The following is a 14,066-nucleotide window of genomic DNA, read 5'->3' as shown; positions in this document are numbered from 1 at the left end:
GTTAGGAAATCGACAATGAAAGAATACAAAAGAAATGTAAAAAAAGATCAACACACATCTACATGATTCACTAACCATCTATTAGCTACGTCCACAGAGCAAATGGAGAATACTACTATTAGAGAGTTTTCTAAATACATAACGATACCGGATTGGAGAGTTTATGTAGCACACTTTTGTAGCGCACTTTTTTTAACCACGTACTTAGTTGCAAAACTTCTGCTAACAAATTCAAGGCATTCCAACATTTAGAAACGTTATCGGTTACAATTAGAATTCCAAACATGAAACAGACTATACCACTTGAAATAGGGGGGCCCAACACCCCCTAATTAATTTCTCTATCTCAAGAGGAAAAAGACTGTCAACCCAAAACATGAAACAAGAAAGCCATAAATACCAATCTGGTAAATTTGAATGGGAGGAACGAAATGATTGAACAGTACTACTTATTCTATTCTACGATATATTTTTTGTTATTTTTTTTTTTAAAAAAAAGGGAGTTCATAAAGTACTGATATTTTGAAATATTATTAAAATAAACCATCCAAATCAATCAGATACAGTTGATTGATTGGATCAAAAACTCAACAATCCAACGACCCAAGGCCTAATCCCACACATCGCGAAGACTGTCCTGTCCCTACCAAAGTACTTCAAAGATAGGAATCATCACCAAGTCAGTTGGACCAACAACCAGCTTGGGACATGAACGTGTATCCTATCACATGATGATAATCAGCCATTCAAATGCATAAGAAGATGGTGCTTTCAAAAATTAACCGACGCAAAAAGAATTTACTTAAGAATTAGCCAAATATTTCGGGGAAAATTAACGGGAAATAACTTGGTTTTACAGCACACAAGGAGTGGCACATTTCCTCGTTACACCAAATTAAAGTTCTTAAACATCAGAGAGGATGGCCAAAAATACAGACAGAGACGGAGAAATATGAGAGAGGCACACTTGTCAGCTTCCCATCTGGAATGGATTTCACTGGTTCCGAGTTCTGCTGCTTTCTGCATTCCTAATAGGGAAAAAGTATGGATGGGCCTGCATTTTACAATCAACAATATGGACTGATCATAAATATTGAAAATAAACTAACAATTTACGTAGAGACACTGCCTATGATCACTTCAACAAGGTCCTTTACAGTACTCTCCCAGAACTTTTAGGATCGCATCAAAATCGATATATATTCTAATAAAGATAATGATGTAATGACAGAAGAATCTTACTCTTAAGAATATTTGATGACATTGTATATGCGGGCGGAGTTTGAATATGCAGAAATACGTTCAAGTAAAAGTAAAGCTATGTAAGAGGATAAAAGAGCAAGCAGTACTAACAAATTTGGGGGTATCGGGAGTTTCAGACAAATAGAACAAACAAATAGAACATCACAATAACATATCCTCGCCAGTGTTTTTAAATGCACAAGGCATACTACGGCACAATCACCCTTTGTAGCCTAGGCATAAGGCACACGAAAAGGAGCGCGTTTTTTTTTTTTTTTTTGTGAGGTGCACTATATATAAAAATATCACATTAAAAAGAGAAGCATGGTTGAAGTGGAAATATGGAAGGAAAAAAAATTGCATTTAGGCTTTAGTAAACTTGGACTTTTAGTTAATAAGGAAGGAAAACCCTTACTTATTACTATTTTTTAAAAACAATAAAAGAGCCCCAAGACCCAAGGCTTTGAGCCTTGGGGCTTCACAAAAGGCGCACACCTAAGGCACATTTTATTTTGTGAGCCTCGCCTTTCCTGCACACCTTGGCCTAGACACGCGCCCGAGAGGGTTTTTTAAATCACTGATCCTCGCATAATGCATTCAATCCAATAGGGGAAGGATGCATGAAAATAGATCATTCAAGATATAAGAGAAGGATAAAATGCTTTAGTGCAGTATACAAACCATTGCCTCTTTAGCAGTCAGTCTTTCTTGATGGTCATAGCGCAACAATTTATCAACGAAGTCAACAGCCTTCAAATGTAAAATAAATATGATCAGGAAATAAACCTTAAAAAAACCAAACACTGAATCATAAAATAACAATTTTTCTGTTAGTTTTACCTCAGGGACTGCCAAATGCTGATTGTCAACATTAATGAACTTGGTCCAAGGTTTTCGACTATGCCTTCATCAAATTTATTAAAAATAAAGTAAGCAATAACTTGTGAACTCAGTTGAAGTGACCAATGACCAGCACAAAATAAAAATGCAAGGAGTCAAGTCCTGGAACAAACCTCCCAACAAGAGCCGAAAGATGTGGGTCTAATTCTATTCGATATTTACTCAAATAAGTGTTCAATTCATCTGTCCCCAACACCTGTTCCACCAAAAACCATAAACATCAAGTTGGACCTTTACCTCTCAAGAGCAGTACGTTTACTCATTCAATTCATCCATAACTATATTCACATGAATGACACTCAAACAGTGTGCACTGTTACATTAAACCAAAGCCTTAAATTCAATTAAAAGATAAAAGTTACGGAAACCTGCACAAATCCAATAAAATATGGAGTTGCTTCTCACAGATAAGAATGTGGAAAATACACATGGATAAGATCAAAACCGTGTGACAGAAAATCTATTAGCTGTAAGAATAGAATAAAATATAAAATTTTAATTAAAGAATATTCCATACCTTAGCTATTTTGACCAGCTGGTCATAATTATCATGTCCATAGAAGAACGGCTCCTTACGGAAAATCTGACAGCATAAATTAATAATATAAGCATCAAGCAATTCTACACAAGTTGACTATCTATTTAGAAAACGCTAAACAATTGGAATATGGAATAATCAAGTCATCTTCCATCTCAGGATGAACAGGAAGTAGAATAATATCCACCCTATCCAAAACAAAGATTTTATGTTCCTTTTTTATTTATTATTTAATAACTTTATTTGTTTGTTTGTTGTTGTGTGTGGTGTGGTTGAAAAGATGCACCAATTCAAAGGAGAGAACATTATAACTTAAGACACCACAATATGCAAGACATGTCATTCCGTACGATACTATGATGTATGAAGACCTCACTAACATACCGAGTCCAATATGTCTTCCACTTGCTTATGATAACAAAATACAATCCAAGATAACAATAGTAAGATCTTAGAATCTCTATTAAAAATTTTAGAACTTAATATTAGACCAACAACAAATATCATGAAAAGGTGCCCCAATTCAAATGAGAGAACATTATAACTTTGGTGCAGCAGACACTACAAAATGCAAGACATGCCATGCCATATGATACTACCTACTATGTGAAAACCTCTAACATACCGAGTCCAATATTCCACTTGCTTATGATAACAAAATATTTTCCAACATAAAATAACTCAAGCAAATAATAGTGAGATGTTAGAATCTCTATTAAAATTTGGGGTAGAAATTTCCAATAATCACAAATATCATGAAAAGATGCCCCAATTCAAATGAGAGAACATTATAACTTTGATGCAGAAGACACCACAATATGCAAGATATGCCATTCCGTATGATTACTACAATGTCTGAAGACCTCAGTAACATACCGAGTCCAATATGTCTTCCACTTGCGTATGATAACAAAATATAATCCAAGATAAAATAACTCAAGTAAATAATAGTAAGAAGTTAGAATCTCTATTAAAAATTTTAGAAGAAAAGATGCCCCAATTCAAATTAGAGACCATTATAACTTTGGTGCAGAAGACACTACAAAATGCAAGACATGCCATTCCATATGATACTACTATGTATGAAGACCTCAGTAACATACCGAGTCCAATGTCTTCCACTTGCTTATGATAACAAAATATTTTCCAAAATAAAATAACTCAAGTAAATAATAGTAAGATGTTAGAATCTCTATTAAAAATTTTATAAATTATTATTAGACAGGAAAATTTGAGTACAAAAAGTTGTAGCCAAAAACCAATTACGCACCATTCCAGCAAACATGCAGCCAAGACTCCACAAGTCCAAAGAGTAGTCATAATCTTGTAAATCAACAAGAAGTTCTGGACCTTTGAAATATCTGCAAGTACTCAACAAAATAATGAAGGGAACATATTGATCCAAAATCATTTATAACAAACTTATACATGCCACTAACAAATCCTAATAAATTAATTTAAATATAAAACAATTCCACAAAGAGAACAAACAAAGAACCTTGAAGCAACACGAACATTATACTCTTTCCCAGGATGGTAAAACTCAGCAAGGCCCCAATCTATAAGACGAAGTTTACGTTGCTCATGATCAATCATCACATTATGAGGTTTGACATCTCGGTGCATAATTCCTTGGGAGTGGCAATAATCCAAAGCCTACACATACAGTTTCCAACAACATGGACACCCAGAGTTAGCGAAGTCAAACAAAAACCATGGGGTAAAGGGTTAATGCTTAATTAAGCAACTGCAACACTAGCAACATGTTGGCATGCAACAACAACAACAAAAAAAAAAAAAAAAAAAAAGAAAAAAAAAAGCTCACTTATCATGGCAACAAAAAAGACCCAAGACTATATGCTTACCTTTAGAAGTTCATATATATAGTAGCGAATATCAAAGTCTGAAAGTGTTGGATAAAGAACTTTAAAATCAATATTGTTCACATGCTCAAATATAAGACTTGGTGTCTTTGATTGCTGGTCTCGAACAATATCAAGCAACTTCACGATATTTATCCCTCCACAAAGATTCTGCAGTATTTTTATCTCCCTCTTAATCTGCATCGAGTATAACAAACAAAATATAAAATATGAGATCTTGAGAAAACAATATCTTCAAATTAATAGAAGGGAATTAAGAAGGCCTTTGCAAATTCTGAAGGACTTGAAAACATGCTAAAAAGATGCTAAAGATCAGATTCAACATGATAAATTGTTCACTAACAATAAAAAGAACAGTTTAGAAACATATATCTTTGAGGGAATTAACTTCAACTATAAAAACAAAACAAAACAAGATCAATATGCATGTGCGAGAATAACATGTGGGTCTCATAATCTGATCATTGGACGCCCAAGAATATTCCAGAAAACAAGAACATCCTTCAATTTGTCAAAAATCTCCATAGACAATGATGAACATTAACACAACTTTGTACTGTATTACTCATCCTAAACATATACTACATGTAAATAGCTTTCCACGTGAAGTGATCATTATCAATAAACAGGCATTTGCTAGAATGCACAATTGCATCCAGAGACTAAAACAAGACTAGTGCAGTTGTCAGAAGACGTAACTAAATGACATCAAAGTACATAAAAGTAATATTAGAAAGGTATAAAATATTTGAAGCATGAGCACAAACACAAACACAGCAACATAACATTTTCCATAGGAATTAAAATGTGGACAACACAAGGGTACGTTTGATCAAATTATATTTGAAAAACCCATATGTTTACCCTTACTCTTTTTTCAACCCATATCAGTTATGATGATGAACAATAGCCAGTCCCTGGAACAAAACCCTTTTATTTCCACACCTTCTCATGCCACTCTATTGAATATTATTGTACACAATTATATGTTTCCTTTTACACCCTTTTGCTAAATTCTTACAGGTTTTTGTAACTTTTCATTCATTCATTAGTTCCTAAATGCAAACATATATATAATTAGTTTACAAATAATCGTTGATTTATTTTGTCCTTATTTTCTTGAACCTCACAGGTCCTTCAAATCCCAAACATGTATACCTGAGCTATTGTGCCACAATTGTACGGCAAAGAGAAAGGAATAGTCACAAATAGGAAAGCAAGAAATAAAGCAATGCCATTAGTTTCCTAAAACATTAAAGATCAAATGCTAATATTAGCCACGGTGTATATTACAGAAGAAGAAAATACACTATATCTCCCACGACATTACTTCCCATTGACAATGAGACAACCATATTACAAGTACCACTTCACAACAATGTTAAACAGTCCGTGAAATATTCTTGATAAAACAAAGCAAAGCTTACCTTTTTCTTCTTCACGGGTTTAAGAATCTTAATGACACATTTTTCATTGTCAGTGCAGTGAACACCCTCGAACACCTCGCTGTATTTCCCTCTTCCCACCTTCCTCACGACCTCATAATTATCTTGGTCCCTGTAAAAATGAACACCAACAAATAAGCCAAGAGCATATGTTTCATCCAAATGCAAAACTTCTTTCTCGAAATGAAATTCATATCCCATCCCAAGATTAGAAAGCTTCAAAATGAAAGGAAACATATTCGTATAAGCTCGTGCAATTATAGCGTCTAAAGAAGTAGTATGCCAAGTCTCCATAGGTTTTGCTACCAATAAAGAAAGCAATAAATTATATATTACGACATGGACTTTAAAAGATACAAGGTGTTCCAATACAACCACCAACCGAAGCCCATTTCATCTCCTAATCAAACTAAATCGGAAAAAATCCATCCCTAATAAACAAAAGACATCGGAGGAGAAAAAAATATAAATATTATTACCCCCACTGTACGGTGAGGGACTCATAGTCCCAGTACTCCTTAGGTCGGATCACGTTAACATCGGCATAAACCCTAGCCTTGGAGGGAGCGCCAGGGCGGCGAATCGATTTGCCGATCTTCTGCGCCAGGGTTTCTTGCGGGGATAATGAACGAAGAAGGGGGCTGGTTCTGTGGGGCGGTTGAGGCGGGAGGTGGTGGTGTTGGGAACGAGAAAGGGAGGTGGCGGAGGAAGCAATCCGACGGAGGAAGAAGAAGATTGAAGGCGGAGATTGGGGAAGAGAGAAAGCGGATAAGAGAGGAGGAGAGAAGAGAGAAGAGAGAAGAGGGGTCTGGTAATTGGGAGAAACTTTGAAATTGAGCGGCCTTATGGCCATCAAATCGCTGATTGAAACCAAAAAGCTACCACCATCGATGTTTCGACTCAAATACCCTCTCTCTTTTTCTTCTTCTTCTTCTTCTTTTTTTTTTTTTTTTTTCCCTCTCCCCTCTTCTTTATCTTTCTTTTTTCTTTTCCTTCAAGAAATCTATCTTATTTTACTAAAGTAAAATTTAAAATATAAATGTACTAAAAAAAATTTTTAAAAAAAATAAATTGTAAATTTGGCCCGTTCTTAAAAAATAAATAAATTAGAATTTAGTTGTTATAATTTAATGAAATACTCCGTCCTTTATCGACCCACTTTAATTATTCATGAAGTCTAACGAGACTAAATTCCACAAAATTTGTAATGTAATTAAAAAAAAAAAACATTAAACAAAGGAGGAATATTTTTTACTTCCTAGTTTCTATTTGACCCTTACCTTTTTTAATCTTTAAATTATGAGTTTAATTTCAATTTAATCTTTAGATTCTCAACAGTTTTAATTATACCTTTCATTTTTTAGTTTTATTTCAATTTGATTCGTATATTTTGATATTTTCACTTTTAATCTTCAATTTTTCACTCAATGATCACTTTAGTCTACGGTATTTTATTAATTAATTTTTAACTATTTTTCATTATTATTAAAATTAATTTTTAAATTTTATTTTATAATTAGTTTAAATTAATTAATAGACATCTACATTAAAAAAATAAAATGACTATTTAGTAAAAAAAAAATTTAGTTACAAGTTTAAATCTCGAAATTTATGAACCAAATTGAATTAAAAGTAAAATTGTAATCGTTTGAAACTTACTAAATTGAAATTCAACTAAAAAATTATGGGCTAAATGTGTGATCTTTAAAATATAGAGATCAAATCGAAATTAGATATATAACTCGAGGATAAAAATGTATTTTTACCTCAAATAAAAATATTAGGAATCTGGCCAAAAACCTTTCAAAGAGTGATAACTTAGAGAACATGCATCTATATTGAGATGGAAAATGCTATCATGTCTTTGAATCAAAACAAACTATTTGGTGGAAGTGGAACAAATGTTTTGGTAGTTTTGTAACGAATTAAAGTCAACAAACTCAACGTTTGAGATAAGAAGTTGATTATTATAGTATTAGATTATTATAGTTTGGTTATAATAGTTTGTGTTTGCGGTGGAGATTGTTTTAATTTGAGTTATAATATAATGTGTTTGAGATATAAATTATTTTAGTTTGAAAAGAAAATAGTAAACACTGTAAAAAACAATAAAAAAATGATGAATGTAAAATAGTAAAAGTTGTAACAAATAGTAAATATGGTAGCAAATAAAATTTTAAAATAGTATTGATCGTAACCAATTGAAAATTATAAAATAATATTTACTTTTAATTATTATAATCTTATAATAGTCTTTACTCCAGATATTCATAAACCTTTAATGGTGGTATAGAAAATGACGGTATATTTTCAATGGAAAAAAATTAGAGTGCATATCATAGCATAGGCATTAGCCAGTAGCCACCGTTGTGTTGTATTGTCTTTTTCCTTTTTCTTTTTTCTTTTTTGAGGTACAAAAGGACAACACTATTGTATATCTATTTCTGTCAATTTCAATATTAGTTTGACGATTTCGGGTTTTTAAACATCAAATTTTACTCTGATTTTGGCAATGAATTTTAATGTTTATTCTGAACTTACAAAAATATGGAATGAACACAATTCAGCCATAAATTGAGCATAGTTCACCATCTGTGTTTTAAATCAGGAGTTATAAAGCCTCGTTGTGATGTTGTGAGATGTTATTTAAACATGTCATATCCTCGTAGATTGGGACAAAATTCTCTAGATGGCCTTCTTTAAGTTTCAAGGACGAAATTCTAATAAGGGATGGTAATTTTGTAAACTCTAAAACCGTTTTCATGTTATTAAACTTTAGATTTAAATGTCAATAAGAGCATAGTTCAACTGGCATAATACTTTTGACCTCGAGGTTTGAGAATTCTCCCACCCCACATTTTAATTACACTATCTTTCAAAAAAAAAAAAAAAAAGAGTACAATAAAGTTTGGTAAAAGTTGAAGTATAAGAGGTAAAGGAATTAATATGAGATATTGGGAATTAAATTACCTAAAATGAACTTAGGGAAAACTAATATGGGTAATTGTGTGAATTGACTATGTAAGGTAGGGTTAAAATCTATTCATTAAAAATTGTGATTAATTGTTGAATGAATTTTGAAACATTCTAAATTGCTATAAAATTGGAATAACTGAAATTTTTAGCTTTAATTTGAAAAGTTTAAGTGGAAGTTAATTTGGTTCACTTAATTTAAAGGCATTATTAAGTAAATTAGTAAATTGACGAAATGGAGAGATTAGGGTAATTGGCAAAAAAATTAACTTCCAATAATAACCCAAAAGGAAAATGAAATGAATTAATGACCAACAAAAGCGTAATTCAACTGGCATAATGTTTATACTATCAACCTCGTGGTTTGAGATTTGATTCCACCTCACATTTTAATTATGATAGTTACTTACCACCTCCTTTTTCTTTTCGAGTACACAAGTATTTCAATTGTTGCTCTTTATTTTGGGCAATCTTTTTGCTATCTTTTCAAGTTTAATTATGATAGACATCATACTCTTAAAGTCCTATAAAAAAAAAAAAAAAAAAAAAAAAAAAAACCTATTGACCTGTCTGATACCGTTCGGATTTCTCATTTTTTGAGAAATAAACTTGTTTAATAACTATTGACCTGTCTATACCTTTTCAAGTTTAATTTCTCATTTCTTATTTCAAACTTTTAAGAAATGTTTCAAAAAATGATGCAAATTCGTGGACTAAAAAAATAGTTTATTTCAAAACTGTTTTCATTTGCTATTTATATTTAATGTTTTGTTAGAATAATCAAACTTGATGATTGATTTGTTGGTGTTAAGACACTTATGAAATAGGTATTTTCAAGTCTTCGATACAAAACTCAATCTCATAATTCTTATGGAAAAGAAAAAGGAAGAAGCAAAAACTAGATAAAGAAAAGAAAATTTAAAAAGAAAAAAGAAAGAGAATAAGCAAAAACCAAGAAAAGAAAAGAAATTTTGAAAAATTAAGCAAAAATCAGAGAAATGAAAGAAAAAAAAAAGCAAAAACTGGTTAAAGGAAAGAAAATTTAAAAAAAATAAGAAGCAAAAATTGAAGAGATGAAAGAAAAAATAATAAAAAATGAAGGAAAATAAAAAATAAAAAAGGAAAGAAGCAAAAACTGAAGAAAATAAAAAAATAAAAAAAAAATGATAATAAAAAAAGAATAGGAAAAAGAAGGTTCGTAACAAGACAAGATAAGGGAGAACGAAATTAAAAATTAGAAAAAAAATCAAAAATTGACTAGTCAACATTTTTATATTTGCAAATATTTTAAAGAAGTTATGTATTTCTAGATTTATCCCCTTATTATACTATCTACTACAAATATCCAAAATAAAAAGGAAATTTTCAATTTAGTATAGTTGAAATGTGGGAAGAGGACAAATTTGGAAAATTATGGAGTTAAGGACATAAAGAGAAAGTGTAACTAGCCGCTGATATTTAGCTAGCTGGTGAAGAGCAGAGCTATCAAGCTGGGGTATTTAAGAAAAAGAAAAGCTATTGATGTGAGTAAAATTTATATGCAAGAAACAAAAAAAGAGAACGAAGGAAATGAAGAAATTGAGTTGTTGGAGATAGAATTTGTCTCGAGCACGACATGTGTTCTCCTGTCGTCAATCTTATTAGTCGGTGTCTCCACTGTCGGAAAAGTTGAATAAGTTGAAGAAAAACAGTAAGGGCCTATTTGGGCCCAAGTGGAATGGGGTGGAATGGGCTATATAAGCCTACTCCATGTTTGGGGCTCCAACTATTTTTAGTTGAAGCTCCAATATTATGTTCAAAATTAACTCTAGGGAACATTGTTCCCAACCCCACGATGTGTGCCTTTTCACTATTTTCAATATCTCCCTTCTTATGCCTCATTTCTTCTTCGATCGAACGAAATGCTCAGATCAATAATATTCTTTCTTCTCTCTTTACCTCTCTGTCTTCAGATCTGGTTTCAGTGTCATCTTCAAATCTGGTTTCACGTTTCTTCATCTCCATCAATTCCATCACCGTTGAAAATGGATTTGGATCCTTAGCCCCTAACTTTATTTCATCTAACCCTTCATAGAATTATAAATATACGTTTATGATGGTACTCTTCTTGCACCTTTTTCTCTAGACCCTTCACATACCTATAGATCTACAGATCTGAATTCGTGTATCTTCATCTATATCGATTGGGATTTCGTCTGAGTTTCTCCCTCTCATTGTCATTCTAAACGTGTTCGTTCATTCTTACCCTTGCCGTTCCAAACGAATACTATCCCTTACCGTTCCAAACTTTTGATTCCCTTTGTTGCATCATTCGATTTTCTCACTTTGTTGTTTCAACCTAATTTGTTTGAGGGACGATTGTGCTTGATGGGGTGGAGGTTATCGTTTGGAGAGTGGTAGGGGGTGAAGGATAAGTTATGGAGCTTGGTAGAGGGAGGGGGGAGATCGAAGGTAATCTTTTTTTCCTTTTCTAGCCGATGATGAGGTCATTTTTTTTTAACTTTAGCTCAAAATTTTGTAAATTATGCTCTGTGTTTGTCCACTGTTGTCCATTATTTCGTTTCATGTTCATTGTTTTGCTCTTAAATTATACTCTAAATTTTGATTCATGTTCATTGTTTTGTCATTATCGTCTTTGTTTGTCCATTATCTGTCCATTTTCTAAATTATGACAAAATAAAGAAACATGTGTTTTGGGTTGTTGCTTCTTAGGTTGATTCTAATGTTACTGTCTATATTATCACTGTGTTGTCTATAGGGTATTTGATGATTTTGGTAATTTTGATTAGGTTATTTTCATTCTATTGATGAAAAATGATGGATTTTTTCTATGCAGTGTCCATTGTTTGTCCATTTTGGTCACTGTCTATCAATTGTTTCACTTTTGGCCTCTATTTGTCCATTGGTTGGCCATTTTTCGTAAATTTTGGTATTTGTTTATCCATTGTTAGTTCATTTCAGTCTCTGTCTGTCCATTGCTTTTCCATTTTGTAACTTTTGGCCTATGTTTGTCCCTTGTTTATGGTATATTAATTGACAGTGGTTGTTAGATACTATTTATTGTATTCATCATTGTCATATCTCCTGTTTTTATGATGGTTTATTGTACATTGATTGACAGTGGTTGTTAGGTACTATTTATTGTATTCATCATTGTCATATCCTTTTTTTAAGATGATCTATTGTATATTGATTGACAGTGGTTGTTAGTTACTGTTTATTGGGTAGGTTTTTGTCAAAGTCATTGACTTTTATTTATATATGGATCTCACTTAAAAAATTTCATGGGTCAATAGTTCACACAACTATTATATATGGGTCTCAATTCACTTCAACTTTAGGCCAAACTCATTCTATCTACTTCCTTAATGCAATTGATATGTCATTTCTCTTGCCTCCAATATTTTCTTATCCTGTGTTTCATTTCACATTATCATAAACTTCTTTGCATCTTTTGTTTTCTATTGTCTCTATTATTCGTCTCTAATTTTCAATTCTCCTTCCTTAAATGAAATGATTTATCATTGTTTGTCTCTGATTAAAATCAATTGTTGGTCGTTCTATCTACATTGTTGATTTCTTGTTTACCATTATTCATGATATTATCTGAAATTCAAGTTTCAATGAATGAATTTAATGACTCTAAGGCTGGACCCTTTTTTTTTTTTGTACTTTATAATTATGGTCTCACTTGCTTTCAACTATAAAGACAAACACATTCCATCTACTTCATAAATGCAAATGGTATGTCTTTCGTATGTACTAATGTTCTTTATCGTAACTTGTTTTAGGGTTAGTCTTGTTACGAATCAACCGCATCAAACACTGTTTACCAACTATATCTTGCTAAGGTGATAGTTATCTATCATTGTTATGGTTTATGTAATTTTTTTCGAGGTTTAGGTTACACGCTTTTCTTTCTTACTTATGTTTTTTGCTAATCATTACTTTTTGTATGCTTTTATCAAGGTGGATTATTAGCATACTCAAGCATTGCGTGAGGTTCGTTAACATGAATCTATAGTAATTTGGACAAATATTCATACATTATTGTTTATAGCTATTTGGATGATGAACATAGTAAGATATGTTTGTTTCGTGTTTGTTTCGTATTTTTATAGCTGTTTGAATGAATTTATAGTTGAATGAATGTTTTTCATTATTATTTATGTCTAGATTAATAACATGATTTTATACTTGTTGCTTGGAGGAATGACAATAATTTTTTTTAAGAGAACACAAAAAAAACCATTGTTGTTTAATATGGCATAAAAAAGGAACACAAAAAACCGGTTTTTTTTTCTTTAAAAAAAATACTACCAACCTATAGTGTATTCATTTTTAGAATAACATTAAAAAAATAATACAAACAAATCATATTGTTGTATTATTTATTAAAAAAGGATTACCAATTTATAGTGTATTCAATTCTAGAATAACACGAAAAAAAAAACATAAAATAAAATAGTGTAATAAAAAAAACAATTTGCTATGGAGAAAAACGACGTTAAAAATCAGCTTTTTAAGTCTAAAAAAACTTTAAAAAACAGTTTGTTGGACTAAAAAGAACCTAAAAAACAGAGACTTGAAAAATATTTTGTTTCATCTGGCATTTAAAAAGAAGTAAAAAAATTAGTTTTTTTAAGAAAAAGAATCTCAATCAATAGTGTATACAAAAAAAATAGTTTGCTATGGAATAAAAAAACTTAAAAAATCATTTTTTAAGTCATAAAAAAAACTCAAAAAATCAATTTGCTAGACTCAAGAGAACATAAAAACATGCCCTTAAACAACAATGTTGTTTAATATGATATTAAAAAAGAACATAAAAAATGTGCTTTTTCCAGAAAATATTCCCAACCAATAGTGTAATTAAAAAAAAAAGTTTTCTACGGAATAAACAAAACTTAAAAAATCAGTTCTGTAAGTCTCCGTTGTTTACTATGGAATAAAAAAAAAAACTTTAAAAAATCAATTTGACTTAAAAGAACATACAAAACGAAGACTTAAAAAAACAATGTTGTTTAATATAACATTGAAAAAGAACATACAAAATCAGTTTGTTGTACACCAATTAAAAAATAG

At 31.3% G+C, this 14,066-nt stretch overlaps 1 protein-coding gene across 1 annotated transcript; it reads right to left on the bottom strand.

Moving 5' to 3' along the window:
• Positions 1-778: 778 nt before the first annotated feature.
• On the bottom strand, positions 779-7,049 carry LOC120073846 (casein kinase II subunit alpha-like). Its single transcript, XM_039026728.2, has 10 exons — positions 6,488-7,049; positions 5,991-6,120; positions 4,546-4,740; positions 4,179-4,336; positions 3,951-4,041; positions 2,660-2,725; positions 2,256-2,338; positions 2,083-2,146; positions 1,924-1,992; positions 779-1,054 (listed from the first exon to the last, which is right to left on the bottom strand). The coding sequence occupies exons 1-10, from the start codon at positions 6,859-6,861 to the stop codon at positions 995-997; spliced, it is 1,290 nt and encodes a 429-aa protein (XP_038882656.1). The 5' UTR covers positions 6,862-7,049; the 3' UTR covers positions 779-994.
• Between the last annotated feature and the right edge of the window lie 7,017 nt (positions 7,050-14,066).

The sequence above is a fragment of the Benincasa hispida genome, chromosome 3 (assembly GCF_027475165.1).
Source record: "Benincasa hispida cultivar pf3 chromosome 3, pf3_genome.v1.1, whole genome shotgun sequence".
NCBI lineage: Eukaryota > Viridiplantae > Streptophyta > Magnoliopsida > Cucurbitales > Cucurbitaceae > Benincasa > Benincasa hispida.
This window is presented reverse-complemented; position numbering and strand designations above follow the sequence as displayed.